Source organism: Xenopus laevis, chromosome 7L, assembly GCF_017654675.1.
Source record: "Xenopus laevis strain J_2021 chromosome 7L, Xenopus_laevis_v10.1, whole genome shotgun sequence".
Lineage (NCBI taxonomy): Eukaryota > Metazoa > Chordata > Amphibia > Anura > Pipidae > Xenopus > Xenopus laevis.
In genome coordinates this window covers 65,381,257-65,405,942 of record NC_054383.1, presented here as the reverse complement: position 1 = coordinate 65,405,942, position 24,686 = coordinate 65,381,257, and the positions used below count along the sequence as shown (strand labels likewise).

At 37.7% G+C, this 24,686-nt stretch overlaps 1 protein-coding gene across 1 annotated transcript; it reads left to right on the top strand.

Moving 5' to 3' along the window:
- The first annotated feature begins 830 nt into the window (after window positions 1-830).
- Window positions 831-24,215, top strand: drgx.L (dorsal root ganglia homeobox L homeolog). The gene is made up of 7 exons (XM_018225618.2): window positions 831-1,264; window positions 2,547-2,596; window positions 5,607-5,704; window positions 8,418-8,519; window positions 15,618-15,790; window positions 16,129-16,250; window positions 20,672-24,215. The coding sequence occupies exons 2-7, from the start codon at window positions 2,563-2,565 to the stop codon at window positions 20,929-20,931; spliced, it is 789 nt and encodes a 262-aa protein (XP_018081107.1). The 5' UTR covers window positions 831-1,264; window positions 2,547-2,562; the 3' UTR covers window positions 20,932-24,215.
- The last annotated feature ends 471 nt before the right edge of the window (window positions 24,216-24,686 follow it).

Below are 24,686 nucleotides of genomic sequence, written 5' to 3'. Positions count from 1 at the left end.
GAACAAAATCAAAGTTTGTCTGTGCTGCCGCTTGCAAAACGTATCTCCGCGATAAGCGCCCCTAAAAATCACCCACACTGCCAATTAGAGGGCTGATTGCCAGTTACATGCCAGCAACTCGGATCCTCAGGGCACCCAGTAAATCTGTGCCAGAAACAACAGGGAGAGAGGAGGGGCAGCTACGTTCACACTTCACAGGGAAACAACAAGCTTTGAATAAGTTTACTTTAACGATCTACTTCGGGTCTCTATTCCAGTTCTCTGAACCGTACCCCGATAACTCTCCTCTTCATACCTTAAGGGTAAACTGAGGAATCAATCAGTCCAATATTCTCTCATATGTGTCAGGTGAGTTGGGATATCCATTATACCTATGTGAAGGGCATGATCTGGCACAATGTGAATGGCACAGTGGTTCACACAGAAAGACACCACTGTCACTCTCATAAAGGACGAAAAGGCTAACAATTCGCTTGATGAGATGGCACCTACCTCTAGGTACTCTACTTCTAGCAGTTACATGGGACTAGGCAGACAGCGCTAATTCTGACCCGAAGGGAAGACAAGACTTCCCCTCGAGGATCAAGTCAGCGATCATGAGCATGACCATAGCTCCCCCAGGTCTTGCCCGAGCACCACAAGAGGAAGCCTTTTTAAACTGCTTCTGTAGAAGTGACGTGCTGTACCTCGTGACTCATTTGTGGGACCCGGCAGACCTATCCATGTTATTGACTGATCTGCGCGTTGCAAATAATCCGATTAGGGCCAATTATGCGTGAGATTATAAAGGCTGGAAGGCAAGGCGAGCGCAGTGCCAGTTGTAGTCTCACAGCTGCCTGTTCTTTCTGAGCCGGTGTCTTTCTATAATTCAGCACTGCAGGTCGGACAGCGCCTTCTCTTCCGCTGCACTCGGGCTGCAACTTCCTAGAACCCAGTCCAGTCCATTATAATCTTCCACAGATCTGAGCTGTGACCCGTCTCCGTCCCATCTTGCTGGGCCAAAATTCAACCAAAATTTGAACTCATATATCGGGACTCGAATCTTTCTTTTTGCAGGCGGCTCCCTGCTCCTCTTGGTTTCAAGTTGTTTTATCTGTCGACTACCATCTCTATGAAGAAGTAACCAGAGTTCAGTGGCTCATAGATCGGGTGCCGGTTACCTTCTACGTTGCTATTTAGGAATCAGTACTGCAAATCCAGCCATTGATTTCTGGCAAGCAACTTTCATAAGTAAGGAGCCCCAGTCCAAGCGCACTGCCTCCAGGTAACCGTTCAACTTGCGCTGCTTTTGCTATTTACTGCGAATTGATTGCGTGTGTATGTGTGTTACATTCGCTGGTTAGTATAGTGCACCGTCTGTATTACGTTATGCAGATTGATATATTATTCTGTACTTGCTGTATTTCTAAGATACACATCTTCATTTGGATGAAACGATAAAGCAACCTTTATTTTGTTTCTACAAACATTTATAAACATTCTATGAGCTTCCGTGACAATTGGGTCTGTTTATACGAAGTGTATCTATTTGATATCATATGCTTCTAACATCCTGCCTGAATGGTGGCGCTTTACTTGGGGGAGTCATGATATTTGACCAAGTTTGGGAAGCCATTCCTAACAATGCCATGAAAAAATCACATTTCCTCCCTACTCTTTCCCACTTTGGGTCTATGTCCTAAACATTGGCACCATGCATTCCAACTTGTTGACTTTATGGGGTTTGTACCTGTCTTATTTGAATATATACATCTATTTAAATATTTATTTATATGGATGTGTGGCGTTTTTTATCTGCAGTAGATTATGTCAGGATATACTTCAGTATTTATATAGAACACTTATATGCTTTCCTTTATAAAACAAGTGCTTTTTGGAACTGCTTCCACAAACATATGCTTTGCATATGCAACAGAATGGAAACGCGGTCCTTTATTAGCGCAGTGTTCAGATATGTCACATTATGAGCGCTATTTGGCCTGGAATCTTAACGGGATGGTTAACCTTTAGTTTAACTTTTAGTATGTTATAGAATGACCAATTCTAAGAAACTTTTCAATTGGCCATCATTTATTTTTTATACAAATGCTCTGTAAAGCTTCAAATGTATTGTTGTTGCTACTTTTTATTATTCATCTTTCTGTTCTGGCCCTCTCCTATTTGTATTCCAGTCTCTTATTAAAACCAATGTATGGTTGCTAGGGTAATTAGGACGCTAGCAACCAGATTGCTGAAATTGCAAACTGGAGAGCTGCTGAATAAAAAGCTAAAACAAACCCACAGATAATAAAAAAGGAAAACCAATTGCATTTGTCAGAATATCATTCTCTACAGCATACTAAAAGTTAACTCAAAGGTAAGCAACCCCTTTAAGTATATGTCGCAATGTATGACAAGCCTTTGGTCCTGCGTGTCATTTATGTCAGATTTTGTCTCTAGAAGATATATCCATTATGTATGATTGAATGAGTCAGAACATTGTTTGTCTCTGTTTTCTGCTGCACAATGTTATATGTTTCCTAATTGTGTCCTTCTGTAATTCCCAGGTGCAGCTCGGGCAACATGTTTTATTTTCACTGCCCTCCGCAGCTGGAAGGTGAGTCCTCGGCTCAACTTTTCATGTCTGTACATTTCTTTTTCTTCTATCTCAGTGTCTTGTTTTAAATGTTTTCATTTAGATACCAGTACAGATGTATTAGCACCTACGCAGAAACAAATCCAACATTAAATATATCCTAGTAATATACCTGCACAGACCAACATTGAATCTATATCTGTAATATATCTGCACAGACCAACAGTAAACCTATCTTAGTAATATACCTACACAGACCAACATTAAATCTATCCCAGTAATATAACTGCACAGACCAACATTTAATCTATATCTGTAATATATCTGCACAGACCAACATTAAATCTATCCCAGTATTATACTTGCACAGACCAACAGTAAATTTATCTCAGTATTATAACTGCACAGACCAAAATTGAATCTATCCCAGTAATATACCTGCACAGACCAACATTGAATTTGTACCAGTAATATACCTGCACAGACCAACATAGAATCTATCTCAATATTATAACTGCACAGACCAACATTGAATCTATCTCATCCCAGTAATATACCTGCACAGACCAACATAGAATCTGTACCAGCACAGGTTATTAGCACCTATCATCAAACATAGCCAACATTGAATCCCTCATTATTACAGTTTGGCCTGTGCTCTCTCGTTTAAGGAGTTGCTGATCACTCCCAGAGCTGCTCGTCCCTCTGTCGCACAAGGCTTTCTAATGTTGCATAAAATATGAAGCAGAGCTTTAGCGAGTCCTCCATTCGTTCCAGTAAAAGGCTGGGGGAGGTAAATGGATTTCTTTAGGGCGAAGTCTGCTGCTCCCACCTGCTCCCCGGAGCCTGGGGGCAGAGGAGCCAGATCTGGCTGCACAGATGTTCAGTGTCCGGGGCCCTGTCGGCCCTCCCAGATCTGACACTGACTGTGCCTCAGAACATCAATCTTTAATGAGGTTTGCAAACATCATGTAAACATGAAAAGATCCTAGAAGCCCTCCGGCGGCGGGGTCAGGAGTAAGGAACCCACGGCACGCAAAGGGTTAAATTATTCCCAATCAGCTGCCCGTATCCTGCCATGGGCACTAACTGAAAAAAGCAGCAAGCTGCTAATGAATAAACACTATCAATTATGGACTTTAATTAAATACTTGGGGTTTTAGAGAATTCGTGGAAAAATGTCTATTAAATTAACATTACTGAACAATTTTTATTTCATGTGTGCAACGAGCCATTTTCACATTTCTACTAGCCTGGCAAATGATTTATAGTTTTGGCAAGTCAATTTTTCATGTATTTCACACGATATTTAGGCCTAGAAGACGCGACAATTACAGATAGGCATTCAGTAGCCAGGATCTACATACACTGAATAAATAATTCGTTTTAATACAATTACGGCGTTGTTCTTAGATACGCGTCCTTCTCACTCTCACTCTTGCAGAGGTTTTATTTTTCTTAAAAGAACGAAATTGATCAAGATAATTACAGTTTTCGTGCATTTTGTGCCGCAGTTTTATGATGCCAATATACACACACGGTATGCAAATATCAGTGCGAACATCGACCTATCGCAACTAAACTATTCTATCGATTTCTTATATAAAATACACTTCTGTGCATATTTGTATAGTGTCTTGATTAATTTATATGCCTGTCTGCATCTCTCGATCGCTCTATCCATCAATCTATATATAAGGACGAATGAAAAAGTCCGCCCGTTTATTAATAGTAGTCGTTATTTGATTTTCTTTGAGTTGCTATTGTTCCGAACATTAAGGTGCAGTTTAGAAGCAAATGACTGCTACTGCTGTGTAGGTTTGGTTGAGAAGAGGATCCCTGGCATCCAGTTCTAAAGGAGAGATTAGATAAGTGCCGAGTATCACAGATATGGGCCCCATGGCAGCAGGAGCCGAGTTGTACATTTATTTAATATTTAGGACAAGCATGAGGTGGATTTAAATGTTAGTGCCTTGGAGCTAAGGGGTGAAGACAGATGGCACATTCCAGTTTACAGGCTTTTCTCTCAAAGTACAGAGATAATGAGCGGCCAGTCACAGGTGGGGCTGGGTGCAAACACACTTCCCCAGATGGTCTGAAAGGGAGAGTTTTTTCATCTACATTTGTAATCACTTAGTTTTTCGACTATTCGAATTAACGCATAAATGTTTCGTAGTTCTGCATGGGAAAAGAACCTCTGGCTGCTATGCCTGGCCTTCGGCTGAGCTCCTTTGCTCCTGTTATAGCCGAGTGTGGGCTGTTGAAAATGAAGCCACTGATCAGAGGATTATTCTTTGCACAACAGCTGGATGTTCTGCAGTGATGACTCAATGATACTGGTTACAGTTCTACTGCCCTGCTATTTTTTTACTTGAGCAGGCAGATTTGGCTAGTAAACTGAAGGTAGTATTATTATGGTTGGTAGTGTTAGTGTTGGTAATATAAGTGTTGGTAATATTAGTGACGGTACTATTAGGGGCAGATTTATCAAGGGTCGATGTGAATTAGAGGGAATTTTCGAAGTAAAATTTGAAATTCGAATTACATTTTTGGATACTTCGACCATGGAATAGGATACTACGACTTCAAGGTAAAATCGTTCGAATATTTGACCATTCAATAATTGAAGTACTGTCTCTTTAAAAAAACTTCGATTTCAATACTTTGCCAAATTAAACCTGCCGAAGTTCTATGTTAGGACCTTCTAGTGCATTTTTCTATGTTTTTGGAAGTCGAAGTAAAATCATTCGATCGATCGCTGAAATCCTTCGAATCGTTCAAATTATTTCAATTCGATGGTCGAATTTCAAAGTATTTTTAACTTCGAAATTCGACTCTTGATAAATCTTAGTGTTGGTAGTATTAGTGCTTTTAGTAAGGTAAGTTTTGGTAGTATTAGTGTTGGTAGTATTAGTGTTGCTAGTAATAGTGTTTCTTAACATTTGACATGGAAGTATAAGAAATAGGAACTTTAGTATGTTGTTAATTGGGGTTACCTGAACCCAAACTCATTCCCCCTCTCTCATAGTAGGTTCGCCTCCTTTTGGGGCTCACTCTGCTTCAGAGTTTGATGATGGCTTTCTGCGCAGAAAACAACGGAGGAACCGAACCACATTCACACTGCAACAGGTACCTGCAGCGATTTAATAGCCAGCGATCGCATTGTGCAAATATTGTGCCAGGGAAGCCTAAACTTTTGGTTTACAGGAGATGCTGGGCGGTGTTGGACATATTCATTGTAGCGTTTCCCTCTGTGCTCCCTGAGCTTGGACTTCTACTACTGAATTTCCTAAAATAATCACATTTTTGCTTAACTTCTAGAAGATTGCTTAGGTACACTTTACTCCACAAAGGGAATCCTATGAAAAAAATTGTAAGAAGCAACTTTCATAATATATATTTATTACAAATTGTCATTGGTATAAACATATTTGTAGCTGATATTGCAATTGAAAGCATGTTTTAATTTTAATTTAAAATTTTTCCATTCTCTGCCCTGTTGGTTCTGACTGGAACAATTTAGCAGAAGCCATTAGATTCACAGACCCTTAAAAAAGCACTCAAGTCTGGCACTCTTTCAAAAAACAGGGTGCAGGCCTTTGACTAGAGCTATTCTTAGAGGGCCCCTACCAAGAGAACATAAAAGTGCACTACAAACATTTGTACAATAATAATGTTAATTTAGGCTGGCTCTCGCTCTCACTCTGGGACGTATTTAGCAAAATACTCCACTATGACCAAAAATATCAGAGGATTGTTGTTTGGTGTACTTTCTAGGGATCTTATTAGCCCTTGTATCCGGTTTGTTTGTCCTTGTGTCTTAATGCTATCCACCATATAACTCAAGTCTTTGGATCTATGTCTGTATTAAGAAGAGACTTATGAGTTGAACTTCAGATCACATCATATTAATGTACTTTTTATTCTCAATAATGAGCAATACTACCAATCTAGCAAATGACTTTCAGCTCCGATTTTGCTCCATAAAACTAAACTAAAATTTAAACTTCTGACTTCTAGTAGGGATAAACATAACACAATATACTATATATACTGTGTGTATGTAAATATTTTTTTCCCATTCCTTTCTATCTAATGTCAAAGATATTTAAAAAAAAATATTTAAAAATCTAGTCCCTAATTGATTGTTCAAATGTTTGAATTCAATTATTGAGCTAAAAGCTATTGCAGGCATTAGCAGTTTCATGTCACACATTATCTTTTAGAAACCAGCAGGCTTATGATTTTATGATAAAGTAAAAGAGGTGCAGGGTAGTAAATGTGAAGCTCAAAGGCCCAGCATAAATGTTCACTATACAGTACACAGCAGCTCGATCAGATGGTTTTAATCACTGGCCAATCTATTTTACTGTAAATAATAGAGACAGGAACAAGAGGTACTGATCTTTTCTGACATTAAATTCTAAGTAAGATTACCGGACTCACTTAAACGTAAGGAACACTTCCATTAAATGCATGTTGTTTGTTAAATGAAATACAGTCAGTCCTTCTAGCTTTAATTTCTAGAAGTGGCATTAATTTCTCACAAGACCTGGTAGCATAACTGGAAGGCAAGAGTTATACAAACATTTGTAAAGGATCATGTTCCAACCAATGTCCACTTTCATAGTGCAGTAAAGGAAATAGTGCAGTAATTCTTTTTTTTAAATTAGATCTGTTCCGTCACTTTGTAGTGTTGTTTTACCTAAATGGCAAATATCAGAAAAGGAATACAGATATGGGACCTGCTATCCAGAATTCTCATGACTTGGGGTTTTCCAGATAAAGGGTCTTTCTGTAATTGGGATCTCAATACATTAGGGGGCTTCCTTATTAAACTTCAAATTTATCTGATCCAGCTTTTAAAGTATAAAACTCAATTTTTTTAAGGAAAATGATTTGTTATACCCCAAAGATGCTAAATGTCCAAATCTGAAAATACTCCATGTCAAGCCTGTGGGGGTCATGTAGAAGTCAATGACAGATGTCACTGAAGTCGTTTCTTGACATTATGATGTGTGATGAATAATCCATTTTTTTCATCCAATAATCCAAGTTTTCGCAGCGATAATTCGATAAAGGATGAGTTTTCAATCGTAACATTCTAACTGATGCTCGATTTTGTCGCAATGTTTTTTTGCTCAGACTTTTTCAAGAAGAATTATTGATAAATTACTTCAATTCATGGATGGGAGTTTGGTTGACAAACTCGAGTTTTAGTAAATAACCCCCTATATCTACTAAAAAATAATTGAAACATTAATTAAACCCATTAGGCTTGTTATTTCTGCAATAAGGATTACTTATATCTTAGCTGGGAATGAGAAAAAATGTGCTATTTTATTATTACAGAGAAAAAGTAAATCATTTTTAAAAATGTGAATTATTATTATTATTATTTAAAATGGAATCTATGGGAGATAACTGCCCCATAATTCTGAGCTTTCTGGATAATGGGTTATCAGACCTGTAACAGAAACATTTTCCATATTGTGCAAATTATAAAATAATTTCAAATTTGCAGAAAATAGATCTAGGCTGGTGGAAAACGTGCTCATATGGTTTAATAGTTCCTAATTTAAAACACAATAGGTGGCGTTCCTAGTATATGCCACTTCTCTTGCTGAAAATCACTTGTAAGAGAGCAGCAGTAATGCAGCGCAATGTTAGCAGCCAGCATAATTAAGGAAAGAGTATGTAGTTTATCTTTACCTTGTTAAAACCCACTCCATGTGACGCTCTCTTCCCTACCAATATCACCCTATGCTGTTTTGCTTCAAAATCTCCTTGTAATTAGTTGGTAAACACTTGCCCTGCTGATATTCTGTCTGTTTCCTTGTAGCTGGAAGCCCTAGAAGCTGTGTTTGCCCAGACACACTATCCTGATGTGTTTACCAGAGAAGAGCTTGCAATGAAAATTAACCTCACGGAAGCTAGAGTACAGGTATACATAGCATGGATTAAAGAGGAGCATGGTGGGAGTAGAGGTCATTTGTCCTTAAAAAACTGACAGTAAGAGCACTTTATTTGCAGAAATCAATAATGTTGTGGTATTTGCTTCTGAGTTCAAAGCTATGTGGGCCTGAAGCGCCTGACACAGTAGGGGTTAAAGGCTGTTTCCATTGATGAATTAAAACATACAGTAAATTGAGTTATAGTCCAGCAAATGTATCTAAAGAAGCACCTTAATCTTCATTTAGATCTACTGTAGTAAAAATAATTATTGCTGAGTGGCTTGCTGTGCATGTGGGACCATTTTCTCTGTTTGTTGCTGATTATAAGCCTCATAGTAAATGCAACTGTATTGTTTATGTGGCCTTAATAAAAGGCGTATATACACTATTTTACCTAAAACACTCTTGGTTAAATTCTCGTGATGTAGTATGGCTCTGGACTTAATTATATTTTGACAACTAGCATTAAATATAGGTTCAAGAGAAATATTAATGTGGAATATAGCACAGAACAGTTTATTCATAATGAAATATATCACATATACAAACTCTAAATCCACTTTTGAACAATTGCTTAAAATATATGTAAATAAACCTTAAATCTTTTGTAGTGTCATATGCATTAGATGTTATTGAGTGTGCAAGTCTTGATGGAATTATTTTGAATATTGGTACATAAATATGATTAGTCCGAGGCAAATTTGTGGGTTTAGAGGTTTTAGTGCTGTTTTGCACTAAAATTATTTTGCTTGTAGATTATTGCAAAATGCAAAAATTTTGAAAATATTAGGAATCACTTGAGGCCCATGATTTTTTTGTAGACTTAAGCTATGGTGGTCCAAATTCTCTGCCTGGAAAACCCCATATATTTCTAAAATATAAAAAACATCTTTAAATAAATAATAATCCAAAGAATTTAGCACATATAAATTAAATAATATTCCAGATACTACTTCCTGAGCATAGACAAGGTCAGGAGTTAAAAGGGAGGCAGAACAAGAAGACAGTACAAGTCTAGACACACACATTTATCTGTGGATTCCATTTTCCATAGCTATGGCTTGTTTTGTTTACAGACTCTCAGTAGCTGGTCTCTTTGCATTGACTATGATGGGAAGTACCACAAACAGGCCTTGGCCAACAATTGTCCCTTGAAACCTGCATAGTTAAAGGTAACCATATACGGCCTGATAAGTGCTCCCTGCAACCATAGCTGGTAGCTTCTTGACCCAGGTATGGGGCCCATGCACAGTCATGCCCTACCAATATCTGGCCAAATGAGAAATGGCATGGTGAAGAACTTCTGCAGACCCCAGTGTATAATCTGATCATCTGCCCCAAGGCTAACAGTGGTATCAGTGTAATTTGGTCCTGTATGTGGGATGCCAAATCAAGCCTAGGCTTTGTCAACGGGGTTTATCTGGCAGTATATGGCGACCTTTATCCTGCTTATACTGGCTGAGCAAGGCTAACATTAGACATGAAATATATAAGTACTACAATCCTCTTGCATACCTCACAGACTGCACTAGAATAATTTGTGCAAGCCTTCCTTTAGTTTGTGCAATGGTGTCACTGCACTAGATTGCATACTTGCATGTCTCTCCTCAGCAGCAGATGAATCCAGTTCTTTCATTGCTTTTGGTAGTTAAACCGTCACCCATACTAGCTACAATAGACAGGGCCATGTGGGTTTAATTGCTTTGCCACAGACTGACAAGGCAGGCAAAGTTCTCCGCACTTTGTCTCAGCAACCTTTCTCAAAGTTAACAAGACCACAGGCCACAGAACAAGGGGGTCATTTACATATAGATTTCCACTCATAAAAGGAGCAAGGAGCAAGGATTTTGTTCTTGATATTGGGTTTCCTACCAACCATGTATGCCTGGGAGTCCAATGCAATAACGTGTGATATGCTATCACACTCATATGATCTGCACAAAGTAGTTTTGTAAGTGAAATAGATAGAGGCATTTCATGGGCACATTCCTGTCCCTTTAGTTTTATGCTTCAGGGCAATTGCTTAAAGCAGCACTCTGTGTTATTTGCAAGCAAATCATATATGAATTATGGCTGATCCCAATGTTATTATTAGGGAAAAAAGATCAATATGTAGGAAGGTGGCAACCCTAATTGCATATGGAGTCTTCTAAACACTTTACTCTCTCATCATATCACGTCTAGACTACTGTAATTCTCTTTTAATTGGCCTTCTTCTCCAGAGACTGTCACCTCTCCAGTCCATAATGAACACTGCTGCGAGGCTCATACACCTCAGCAACTGCTCCTCCTCTGCCTCGCCATTCTGTCAATCCCTGCACTGGCTTCCGTTACCTTTCAGAATCAAATTCAAATTAATGACACTGACTTTCAAAGCACTTCATAACTCTGCCCCACCCTACATCTCTGAACTCATCTCTATATACTCACCCAACCACTTACTACGCTCCTCTACTGACCTGCTACTCTTCTCTCATTACCTCTTCACATGCTCGCATTCAAGACTTTGCAAGGGCTGCAACCCTCCTCTGGAACTCTCTTCCACGGTCTGTCCGACTTTCTCCCAACCTTTCTGCTTTAAAGAAACGCACTTCTTTCGAGAAGCCTACCTTCACTCTGCTTAGCTACCAAACGCAACACCACATACAATACCACATTTCTCACCCACTTAATTCGATCTTGCCCACTCCCACACCTTGTGTATTACTCCCTTCCCTTTAGAGTGTATGCCTATACATAGGGCCTTCCTCACCTATTGATTGTGATGTATGTAACTCCATATGTTCTATGTATATAATTCATGTATTTTAGTTGTATAATCACATTTACTTTACAGTGTTGAGCAATATGTTGGCGCTATATAAATACATGTTAATAATAATAATAATAATAATAATAATAATAAAAACACTGTTATCTTCCCAGGGAAAGCAACATAAAATGAATGCCCTAATATGCCAGTAGCTTCTTCTGTTGTACTCCACAAAATGTCTTCTCATAGAAAGTACATGCACCTTTCGTTCATAACATTCAGTGTTCACAACGATGTGCCATAGGTAACCCATTTTCAACAGGCCATAATGGAAAGAAGATCCAAACTGGGATATATTCATTGTGTAGTTCTATGATACACATACACTGAAGTCTGAGCTATGTGAATCTAGCACCCTATTTCTTAATGCATAACATTTGGTATTAAACTGATTTAAACTATGGAACAACTGATTGCTATTGCGCTATACAGTTCAGTTTAATGCTATAGCATCTTTCTAATCTCCTCTTCTACCCCAGACAAAATGTTGCTGTGGTTTCCCTTCTCTCCGACACGCTCTTCATATCAGTTCAGAGAGCACATTTGGCCACCGAGAGCAAATGAAGGCTATCTGTCACTTTCACCGTGCACTTTAATAACATCAACATAATGTGGAATATTAGATTAGCTTGATTAATCGGTCATTCATAATTAACTAGTGATAATGTTCTACACTAATTTGTCCGCGTCTCTAAGGTACTGGATTGCATCAGAGAACATCCATTTCCTTGCACTGGAAAAAAAAAGAAAGAGAAAGCAGTGACTCTTTGAACAGGCTCAGCATTATTACAGATTTCTGCATACTGGTCCTATTAGTCCTCTGTGTGTCCTGGTTGTGCCATCACTTTCCATATATTGTCGCTTGCAGAACTCTGTGTGGGGGTCAAGGTCATGAAGGAATACATTTGGTGAAATTTTGAAATTTGTTTAATAGCTTTCTTTGTTTTTATTTTCTAATCCATAGACCTGTGTTTTTCCTTGACATCGTTCACATTTGTCTTTGCGGGTTACACAATTCTCTGCTGTTTGACAATCAATTTGCACCTACAGTATAGTCAGCATTAAAGGGGTGGTTCACCTTTAAGTTAACTTTTAATATGTTATAGAAGAATTTTTATAGTTTTTGAATTATATGCCTTCTTCTTCTGACTCTTTCCAACTTTCAAATGGGGTCACTGACCACATCTAAAAGAACAAATGCTCTGTAAGGCACCAAATGTATTGTTATTGCTGCTTTTTATTACTCCTTTCTGTTCAGGCCATCTCCTATTCATATTACAGCATCTTATTTAAATTAATGCATGGTTGCTAAGGTAATTTGAACCCTAGCATCCAGAGTGCTGAAACTGCAAACTGGAGAGCTGCTGAATAAAAAGCCAAATAACTCAAAAACCACAAATAATAAAAAACAAACAACTACAAATTGTCTCAGAATATCACTCTCTATATCATGCCAAAAGTTAACTTAAAGGTTTAAATGGGAATTTCTATTTTTATAATATAGTGCCCACTGCTTTTTAAATCTAAACATATTTTAAATAAACAAATTCTAAAGTTAGTATATCCTAATATATATTTTAATTATTTTAATTATGTCTATTGCATGGTGCATGGAATGTTCCAGTTCCAAAGTATGAAAAGTTCCAAAGTAAGCAGACTGAATGTGGTTGGAGAGGGGTATACAAAATATAACTAAATAACTACCTGCATGTATGTGATTCAGGTTGTTGTGTGTGTTAAAGTACACCATAGCGGGCTGTAATGATTTAAATGTCCTGGGATCTTTTCAGATTCCTAGGTCAGTTATATCATCTAAAGCTGCATCCTTTCCAGGAGTTTCCCCACCTCCCCCAGTCACACAAAATGAGATGAATCAGATAATTAGGAATCTGGACAGGGGGGTGGGACAAGATATCATAAGAACAATAACAGAGTCCTTCCCCTTAACTAACAAAGACCGAGATCCACATGGATCTACATGGCAGGAGCAACCAGACGTGTGTGTGTGTGAATATATATATATATATATCTATATATCTATATATATATATATATATATATATATATATATATATATATATATATATATATATATATATATATATCTATATATATATATATCTATATATATCTATATATATATATATATATATATATATATATATATATAACATTTTGGATCTCAGAAATGTACTGTAAACTTAGATTTATGGCATTATACATGGGAAAGGAATCAGCATCAGACAACATATTTTCTAATACACCCAAGTAAGTATACAAATATGAAATATAAGTACAAAAAATCTGTGGTCATCTCATAATGTTCTTAAACAAAACTAACAAGTTGGTTTCACTTAACAGAATCTAAAAGATTAGGAGTGATTTCATATTTTTTTCTTAGTTCCAAAATATTTGGAACACTGTGCAAATGGAAGTTTTTGAAAAGCACATTAAAAGCCTCTCTTGGCAGAATAAAACATAGTATATTCATACTGCAAACATTTCTGTCAAAATACTTTCCTTATTTTTACTCATGAGCCAGTTTAAGGATAACATCTTAAATCTTGTGAAACAATTTAGAAATGTATTACATCATGGTACTGATGGCACAGCTTCCAAAGAAGTTCTGCAGTAGGTTATGCCTTGCATGTACTGTATCCAGCTCACAATGGCAAATTATTGCATTTCCTGTTTGGTCTCAACTTTAAAGAAAAAAAAACTAATTTGGGCACATAAGAATCATTTGCCATTCAGTTACAGAGGTGCCAGAAGATTATGGAAAGCAAAATCACATTTGGTTTGTGAATGAAGATCAGAAATGGGAAGCGGATGGCTTTAAAATTAGGACCCTCTCAGCCATTCAATGATGATTAATGTGTAGCAGCTAACAGCCTCATGTTGTCAAACAAAACCCTAAATGGCGAAATGAACGAGTTTCTCCACAGCCCACCAGTGCAAAGTCATTAAAATATGATAATGAAAAATAACTCAATTAAAGATCCTTCTAGCTCTGACCTTCGCTCAATTAAGAGACAAAGCTTCTGCTCAAATGACCTAAATTTAGACTAAAGATTCTCATTACTCAGCGATTGCTGATGCGTGGGATTAAAGGCTACTTAAATATAATAACGAGAATCATTAATTACTGATAACTAATAAACACCCATATGATAAAAAAAGGCTAGAAGACAGAATCCATGTAACCTATTCACTGCTGTAGCACACATACATGACTAACACATAAAGGTCTCTTTCTGATTTTAGGTAACAGTGTTTTTAGATTTTGATTCCTCATGGTTCTGTGTAATAAACTAAAAAAACAGAGTTTTCCCATCATGAATAACACAGATAGTTTGGGAGATATTCAGTTAAATAATTTACGTGAGATTTTGCTTATCTGATTTCATTGCATCACTTCCACTCAAGTTATTTGTACACACTGCATTTTCTACTGCCCTTTTCGTTCCCAATTATTCCCCCAGTTTCTTTGAGTGTCCTGAGAGCCTACAGCCTGCAGAACAAATCTGTTGTATTGTTTGTACTTTGTATTTTCCTACATCAACTGTTCCTTCAGGGTATGCTCTTGCGTATTCTGGAAAACAGAATACAGTATGGTCCTTCATAGGTTTCTATGCTCATTTTTCTCTTTGTTAACATTTACAACTTGCAAAATTTATTTTCGTAGTTGAAAGACCCCATTCACTTTGGTTTACATCCTCTGCACTCTATCTAATGTCTTAGTCCCAATTCAAACTCTTCTCTTAATTTCCCTGTTGTATTCCTCTGTCGCCAGACAAGATTGCCTTGGCCAAAGATAGGCACTGATTAAGGCATAGCTCAGTGTGGTTCTGAGGTATATGTCTCAGTTTTTATGCAGGAATATTGAAAGGTATGAAAAATATATTAACTCTCCCTGGCCTGAAAGTAATGTTTGCTCAAAGGGAAGATCCCAGATCAATCAGGATTTCTAGATTTAGTGAGTATTAAGGCCCAGCAAAAATGGTCTGTACAGAATTATTACATCCCTTTGTCTGGAAGATACTTTAAACAAAAATCATTGCACTTAAAATTAATTCATTAAGGGTCCGCTCAAGTGGTAGAGGGTCATAGACAAATGCCTCTGAACTAGTAAAAAAACAAATATAAATGCTATTATCTAACAGACATGTATTGCTCTAGTTGCTAGAAGGTCTTATAGCTTTGCTAGGTACACATATTCTTTGCTCTCCTGGATACAAATACCAATGTTTTTCACATTATTTCTCTATTAAATTAGGTGTGGTTCCAAAACCGCAGAGCAAAGTGGCGAAAAACTGAAAGGGGAAGCTGTGAGCAAGAAGGAGCAAAGGAAACAGCTCCAGAAGTTACCACTGCAGGTAGAAATCTCAGCCCTCCTTCTTCAGTGGAGCCTGTGAGAGGAAAGAAAGAAACATTGGAAGCACACCAAAGGTAAAATAAGGGGACTTTCTTAGGTACTCTCTCTGAACATAAAGGGATTCTGAAAACATATTATTTTGATGAGAAGGGATACAGGGCTGGCATGGGTTCTCAAAATAGACCATGGCATTTCAAGTACACAGAGGTCCATACAGCCCCCCACCAGCCCACTAAATAGTGACTGTCTATGGCATCTTACAGAAGCTCCTCTGGCATTTGCCAGTCCAGGCCTAGATATTGTAATTGTTTTTGGGGTGGTATTAGATGTGAAAGGAAAGGCAAGGCAACTGATGGAAAGCACTTTTGGCAAATTACAACTATTGACTTTAAATTTTATTCCATGCTCTTAGGTGTCTGTCCCATGACCGGACTGTGGGTTCAGCAACTTCTTTCTTTCCCTCTTGCCTGCCTGGAGCTCTCCTGAACACAGCAAGTTATGCTCAAGCTCTGTCGCATGTTGCATCTCTGAAGGGTAAGGTTCCATAGCTCACTCTGAGGGTATCTCAAGATAAATTAACTACTTTAATTTTTATCTATTCTTTTGAATAATGTTGTTCTCCCCTGTCAGTACGGCAAGCAATGCATGTGTTTATGAAGGGTGTTGTACGAAATTGGAAACTTGCTTATGTCAATTGAATTGCAGATTATTCTCTGGTGAACAAAACTACAATGCCCCTGATAAGATTAATAAATGAGTGTTCTCCCTTGACAACAAAATGAAAACAACATTGGTTTGAAACTGCTGGGGAAGCCATGATGAGATTTTGTCCATATTGCAAAACTATTTTAATTCAGCAAGAAATGTATAGCAAAGCACTAAAACCTGACAACCTCACTTTCCATGGCTTAATACGATGCTTTTCATGTCTTTCTTTGGACTGGCACAGAGTTCAGCACTGCAGGCTTCTCTAAAGACTATGTACTGTATATTACCATGCGCCAGTCTGTGCTGGTGGTGAGCAGGATGCACTGCTAATTGTGTGGTCTGTTGTAAGAGATTTCCTGTCCCTGCCATAACTTATATCTAAAAGCATCAAGGGCCTGTGGATTTACTTAGTCCAGTCACATCCTTTAATGGCTGGAAGCATACCATGCCAATTAATTAATAGCGGCCACTTATTAATTGAGCAGCAGTAGGACTCATAGTCAACCAGTTTATGTCAGAGCTCAGGCTCGCTGTTTACGCTAACAGAACTTGAATAATGTAATGTGTTTGTTTCACACTGTGTTCCTATATACAGTATGTAAAATTCTTCATCCGGTAAAAAAAAAAGTTTCCAAATATTGTACAAATATATACCATACTCAGTAAATCTTACTCATATCACAATTAATAATTGGATGCTGTGCAAAATGTATTTTTTGTTGGCTTATAAAGATGTCCTTACAAGCTTGCTTCTATTTCTTCGTTGCTCTGTTAGCACATAATAGTTAATATTGCCATGTCAGCAAGCTTACAGGATATACCTTTCCTATGTGCTGCCTAAGTATTTATACTATAGTGCACTCAGAGAAGTCTGATTTGCAACCCAAAAATTGGTTTAGCATAAGTGCATCATATAATGAAAATTTCCATTTTAACTAGAAAAAATATCACTGTATTCAAGAGACAGTAAAGACTCTCCAATTACAATTACAGTTGGTAAGCTTCCCGGACACGTGGAGCAAAAGAGCAGTCTTTTGGGAACTAGCTATATCATGAAGGCAAACCACAGTAAATAGGATTTATGTCAATGAACATAAACATTCTATATATATTATAAGGAATTAAATGATGTTCTGTTCCGCACTTGAAATGATCAAAAGTAATGCACCCCTCTCTACATGCAGGCTTTGTGTCGCAGTTGTTTATACATCATCTAGGCAAAGGGAACACAGGCCAATGATGTATTAGAGCTAACTGTCCATCAAAAAAATATGATACATAAAAATTCTACTCTGTTTCTGAAATAATCAAGTTATTTTTCACTAACCCCTTCTAAGCAGTCTGCCTCTCTAGGCAGACTGCTGAGAAGTGGTTAGTGAAAAATACCTTGATTATTTTAGAAACAAAAGAGAATTTTTAATTATTAAATTATGTAATAATAATACAATAATTAGTCACCTGCAAATAATTGATATTAGGTTTTGGTAATTTCATACAGTTAAAATAAATGCAAGTGTAAATTTTTTTTTAATTTAATGGAGGAAATCCCCATTTTGTTAGTTTTAGTTCACTTAAATTTCAAATGACCATTAACTCATCAGTATACACTGTCTTGTAATCAAAATGTTTTAACCAAGAGCTCCAAACAACCAGGTATTGAGCAGTTGGCCAAGCATATTCATGGCTCAATAGCATTAACCTTAATTTTAGGCTTTTAGGGTATTATAAGAAAGGGAGGAGCACACTCACAAAGCAAGATGAAAGTGCTCCTAGAGCTTTATTGACACATGTTTTGGTCACATGTCACCTTCCTCAAGCTTGCTTAAATATAAGGACCTGGCAATTCAGAAGGGCCTGCCAATTCAGTACTGTCCAACTAGACAGGCCCCAGCCTGTTGTCTGTATAAATTGCAGCGGTATCTAACTTTAATGGTTGGTCACCACAACCCCAATTACAATTTAATTTAGACATAAGAAATACATTAGACATACAGCTGAAATATGGTTAGAGAATGGCTACTTGTTTGCTGTGGTGGGTCGGTTGTCTAGAGGCATGAACTAGATAAATACTAAAAAATAGAGGTTTGCAGGTAAAGGCAGATGCACACTTCCAATGCAAACACCTGACCACCTAAACAACTTGCCTAGATATATAATGGCAAATACTTTTAATTATCATCTCAATGCATGCATGCATAGGAACGTGGGCATATTCAGATTGTTTATCGTGGAACAAAACTGATGCAGTTGCTATTGCATTGTTGATGCGTACTGGACACATTTCAATGTTCTGTGTCCAGTTGATGCTTATGCTGGCATTCAGTAGTAGAGTTCTATTCTTTTAGCAGAGCTGTGCTGCAGGGATTTAATGCAGATTGTTTGGTGCTACTCCTGGTTTAGAGGTGACAGTAGCTCCAAGGTTCCCCTGTGTGAACAGGCCCAACTGTGTACAACCAAGCGGAAGGCAGTAGCAACTACACAGAAGTGCAAGGAGAGCATGTTGATGGAAGTGCCTTTAATCAATTGGATTTCCTGCAAAACTGACTGTGGCCAAATTTGTGGACCTGCAACTCTGCTTGCGGTCATGAACGACCCCTATGATATTTCACCACTACATCTATATTCTGACATACTTTCTGATATCTGAAAATGATTGCTCTCCATGGATGTTCTCTAGTAGCACACAGGTTAAAAATCACTGCACATCTTTCCAGCTGTGCTTGGCTTCATCATTACTAATCTCAGACAGTCCTGGGGTTAGATCTATCTTTCCATGCACTTTGGGGGGGGAGGGGGTCAAGGCTGTAGGTTCTTAGCTGGACTCTCGTGATGCAGGAGAACACTGGTCATTATGACTTCTTCCTTATAAGAGTCAATTGTTACTTAGACGGTGCATTGCAGGGTTGAATTGAATCAATGCTCTGCTGGACTTTCACACTGCAGGGGTTAATAATTGTTTCCAGTGGTCGATTTGTTTGCCTGTGTACGACGCTTTGATCAGAGGTGGGGAGGTGAGATGAAGTAGAGAGGGGACTCTTCCTGTCAGACTCTCAGAATTGATTCCCCCTCCTTACAGAGAGGCTGGATTATTACATTAAGTATTAATCTGTTCAGATGATCTCACCACACGTTGCTCTGATTCAGCACTATATTCTTTGCTAATGGAGCGGTAACCCTTTCCCTTCCATATTTCCCATAGCCACATGAGTAACAACATGTCTAAAGAAATGTTTCTATTTTGCAAGGATTTATAGTCACAACAAGCATAACTGTAACACTCATTCCTTGAGTTATATCTTTAAAAATTTCTCAGTCTTCTTAGGATACAATCTCTTGCAATTTGGCGTAAGCAGAATTTTCTTGCAATTTTAGCATGAACCTTTCTCAGAATTACTCTTCCCTATTCCTGCTCAGATGCACCTAGGTTAGAAGGATGCAAAGAAACTCCCTGCTATTAGTATGGTAATGATTTTAAAGCCTTAAGTATGGTTTATTTGAGGATGCTTCAGTTTAAAGTCATTGTCACTACAGAGAGAGAGTCCCTATCTATGAAACTTTACATCCCTCCAGGGTGACCCAAAGCTGTGAAAGGGAGGTTCTGTCTGAAGCCATTTAGAGGGGGTAAATGGACTGCATGCTTATTTCATTTCCGTTGTTTTAATGGAAGCTCAGCCTACAAGCGAATTCAGTTAAACACATATAATGTCCTATATATACTTTGAAATGTTGCAGCATGGCTGTTGAAAAAAAGTTTAGAGCAGCATTATGTCTGCTAATATGAATTAGCTGACTTAGCTGTCTGTGTATATATAAAGCAGCACACAGTATACATGTATCACATGCAGACTTGTTTTACAAGATATGTACTTGAAGTCCACTGCTGTGTTAGCTAATATGTGCAGCATAGAAGATTTACAGATTCAGAGGCAAACATTTGGAATGAAAAATGGAATGAAAAAATAGTTATTTACTGCCAGCTGAGTAGGGGTTATGCAATAAAATGGACATACAGTAGTTTTACCTAGACCACAAATACACAATAACGAATCAAATGATTAATATGATTTTCATTAGATTAGTTTAATAGTTCAATAAATGCAATAGTTCGCTTTAATAAATGCAATGGATGGCTGAAGCAAGTAAAACGCTAACAATATTACTTAATGATCTACTGGATTTTACAATTAAATGAATATGAAAATGCCTGTCCTATTTAACAAGGCTGGCTCTGTTTCTCTCTCTTGCAGGCAGTCCCTTGTGTTCTTGCTGTGTATCCGACCCCTTGGGTCTTTCCTTCTTACCCCCATACAGTTGCCAAAGTCATCGCACAGCCAGTGTAGCAGCCCTCCGAATGAAAGCACGGGAGCATTCAGAAGCAGTACTCCAATCTGCACAACTTCTGCCTACAGCAGGCAACAACACTGGAGCATCAGCTTCTGCCCCTCTTGAGGGAGGACAAGAGAGAGTTCCACAGGCTGAGCAAAGTGACACAGAAAAAAATGTATGAGAGTACATGACAGAGAACACAATGACAAAATGTATCTGACACCCACCGTGATGTGCATTGTCTGTATAGCCTGAAAGATAGGGCATGTGATCTACCTTGTCACTCCCTTATGGGAAAAACAAACATCCATGCTTACTCCAACTATGATTCTGCTATGGGTTCTAGACTTGCTCAAGATAACTAAGAGTGTTATGGATTGGCCCATTGTTCAACACACAGACTGTGAGTTCAAATATTAAATGCACCCATAGCAAACAAAGATTTAGTTTGGGCTTCCAGTGCTCTCATGAACCACAGTAGAAGAATTTTGGGTCTTATGGGTCTTGGTACCCTCATCAGCTGCTGTCTATGCTGTAAGAAAAGGCCTAATTTGCTCAGGCTTAAATTCAACCATATACAGTATATTCCCCCCAATAGAATCTTAATATATCAAATATTTATTTGTGTATTTTCCCATCCATGATTTGTTGTGTTATCTGACACTAAAGGCGTGTTTATTAACACCGGAGACAAACATCACCAGTGATGTTGCCTGTAGCAACCAATCAGCAATTAGATTTGAACAGTCAACTACAAGTTAGAAAACAAAAGTAAAGATCTGATTGGTTGCTATGGGCAACATCACCAGTGATGATTGCCCCTAAGATTTAATTGGTCTTATTGCTGGAGATGAGCAGAACTCTGATCCAGTAGTTTTTTTCTTATTTAATATTGTCTATGGCTTCCCTAAATTTACCTTTCTCCTCCCAAATATCTAAAGGTAATTCACAAGTAATTTTAGTTAAATGAAAGATGCAATTTTAGATGAAAGTGAAGACACATCCACTTTTGTGTCATATAAATGTGTCATCTCAAAAATGTCACCTCATCTTATGTGTAAAATTACAACCATAGATGATTAAGCATCTCAGGTCTGGCATTGCCCAGTCATACTAAACCATGACTGTATTTGCTTTTCATGTGTTTGTGTTTGCAAAGACTTTTGTTTATACATATTTATGTTTTTTGCATGCATATTGGAATTCATGTTTAGAACGAGACTGTACAGTGGGGTGGGGGGTTGCTCTCCTTTCCCTTTTCTCATACAACTGCAAAAAATTACTAAAAATACTTGGTTTAATCTCCTTACTATCAGGCAGCATTAGGAGACAGCCTTGGAGCTCCCTCCAATGGGAAAGACAGCATTCTACATATGCACTTTAATAAATAACAAGTATTGATGCAGTACAACTAATACCATACTGTTGATAGCATAATTACAATTTGGGACATAGGGGGAGTCCTTAAGGGTTGCCACCTGGCTGGTATTTTTAGCCAAGCTAGTAAAAATAATGCATGATGCCAATTTTATTAAAAAGAAAAAAAGCTAAAAAATATAGAATGGTATTTTTTGAGAAAAGGTGGTTAACCAAATTTTCTTGATAACTATTCAACCTTGTTTTGGTCTGCCATCAACAAATATTCATGTCACATACATCAGAATGAAAAATCTACATTCATAGCCATATCTGAGTTAATAGTCCAGTCCTAACATTTTTGGTGTTATTTTACCTACCCCATCATACCAATAGTCAAATATAAAGATAAAGGCTTTTAAAAAATAATTTCATAATTTTCTGATGGGTGATATTTACATCCCTGGTATACACATGTATTTATACATTTTTGGTTTACGTATGGCCAGAGTTAGCTATAGGCAGAATATGCTATACCCTATAGTAAGGACGCAAGCACACACCCACACTATTTCCTCTTTTCAGTTAGAATGGAAAAAAATATATAAAAGGAAGAAAATATCATTGACACTCCCAGAGTTATTTTTCTGAGATATGTTTCTGAAAAAAACAAAAAAGTTTGCTTTTGCTTTTCAACCAGTTTGTATTGCGAGTAGTTGCAAATACTACCAGCAGGAGGAGCTGCTTGCTTTGATTTTATCTATAAAGAAAGTAAAACACCTGATACCAATAAAATGTATCTGTATTAATGAGATTTTCCATTCAACAGACCCACCTGCTACAGCCTGTACCACTGTGTAGATGATTATTTTGTTATAATTTGACAAGCCGCATATCATAAAAGCATCTTGCATTATCTGAAACAAAATATGTGACTATGGTTGATAGCATTTGTTTCTTCTAAACAAAGTTAAGACTTTGTATACCTAAGTGTGTTATGTACCATAACTAAGGTAACTAAACTTTTTAATGTTACATAGTTACCTATAGTTAATATTGGAGGTTTAAAAAAGACATGCTCGTCAAGTTTACACTTTTACCAAAGTAAAGAGGAAGACACTATATCCCGCCTTCAGTTTGCCTTAAAAGGGTAAAACATTCTTACTTAGACTTTAGATGTATCAGTTTTAGTATTGTGTCCACCTCCAAAACTAGATCCAATACAGAACACTGTGGCACACCACTTTGAACCATGCTTCAGCTTCTAAATGACAACTCGTTGTACATGCTCCTTCAAAAAACATTTTTATCAATAAACACAAAGCACCACCACAACCAACAAACCTTAGACTAGGAAGGAGTCTTTATAGGGCACTGTATCAAAAGTCTTGGGAATATAAGTATCATCATCCTACCTTAGAAAAAGCAAGTAAATATGTTTGATACAGGCTGTCATTCATAAAACTATGCACACTATTGCTCAACATGCCATTCTCCAGATCTTTATGTTAACAAGATTTCCTAATGAACCTTAAAAAAACAATAAAACAGGAATATATCAGCGTTCCTCTAATCTATTGGTTCCATACCAGATAAGTGGAAGTCAAAGAAAAAGACAAATAATGGCCTAGTTTATTCCATGTTAGCACTCTTTAGGACTGGAGCCCTATTTACACTAACTTACATTAATGTGTAACTACATTGTTCCATGTTAGCCACTGAAAATATGTTTGGAGTAAGCTGTACTACAGTATGAGTCTGGCTCCTTTGCCGCATGCAATGAGAAAAATAAATCATTCAAGTGTAAGTTCTCATCTTGTAAATGTCTCCTTGCTGTCCCTTTTGCAAAATAATTATTTTGCCAATAGGGAATTATTAAAAAAACAAAACAAAAAAAAAACCAACACTTATTAGTTGTAATAGCATGGGCTTACACTATAAGAAGGGCCTTCAGTTTCTCACTAGTTCCCTCCTCCAGAACCTTAAGTGAGAGGGCAGCATGAGTTTCTACTGCACATGATCCCTTCTTTCTTTGTTCATGTGCATAGTAGTATTAAAAGAGCCTGCCAATAGAGTTAATTATATGGAAGGAGAGACCTGCTAAACCCTACGAGCCATATTCTATACCAGGGATCCCCAACCTTTACAACCCGTGAGCAACATTCAGAAGTAAAAGGAGTTGGGGAGCAACACTAGCATGAAAAATGTTCCTGGAGTACCAAATAAGGGCTGTGATTGGCCATTTAGTAGCCCCTATGTGGATTGTCAACCTACATTGAGGCTCTGTTTGGCAGTGCACCTGGTTTTAATGCAATAAAACTCACCTCCAAGCCTGGAATTCAAAAATAAGCTCCTGCTTTGAGGCCCCAGGGAGCAACATCCAAGGGGTTGGAGAGCAACATGTTACTCACGAGCTACTGGTTGGGGATCACTGTTCTATACCTACAGTTTGTAGGTAGGCAATTCAACCAAACGGTGGTGGAAAAATTGGTAAAACGTTGCATGTCACCAATAACAGTGGAAATTTAAAGGGGAAATACACCTCAAAAAAAAATCTGGACACTGGGTGTTGGTGTGATA

What these genes read in the sequence shown, in the direction of transcription:
- drgx.L (XM_018225618.2), top strand. Translation starts at nt 2,563, where the DNA reads ATGTTTTATTTTCACTGCCCTCCGCAGCTGGAAG. An exon ending in TCACGGAAGCTAGAGTACAG is followed by an intron (nt 8,520 to 15,617) that starts GTATACATAGCA and finishes CTATTAAATTAG; the next exon opens with GTGTGGTTCCAAAACCGCAG. An exon ending in ACATTGGAAGCACACCAAAG is followed by an intron (nt 15,791 to 16,128) that starts GTAAAATAAGGG and finishes CCATGCTCTTAG; the next exon opens with GTGTCTGTCCCATGACCGGA.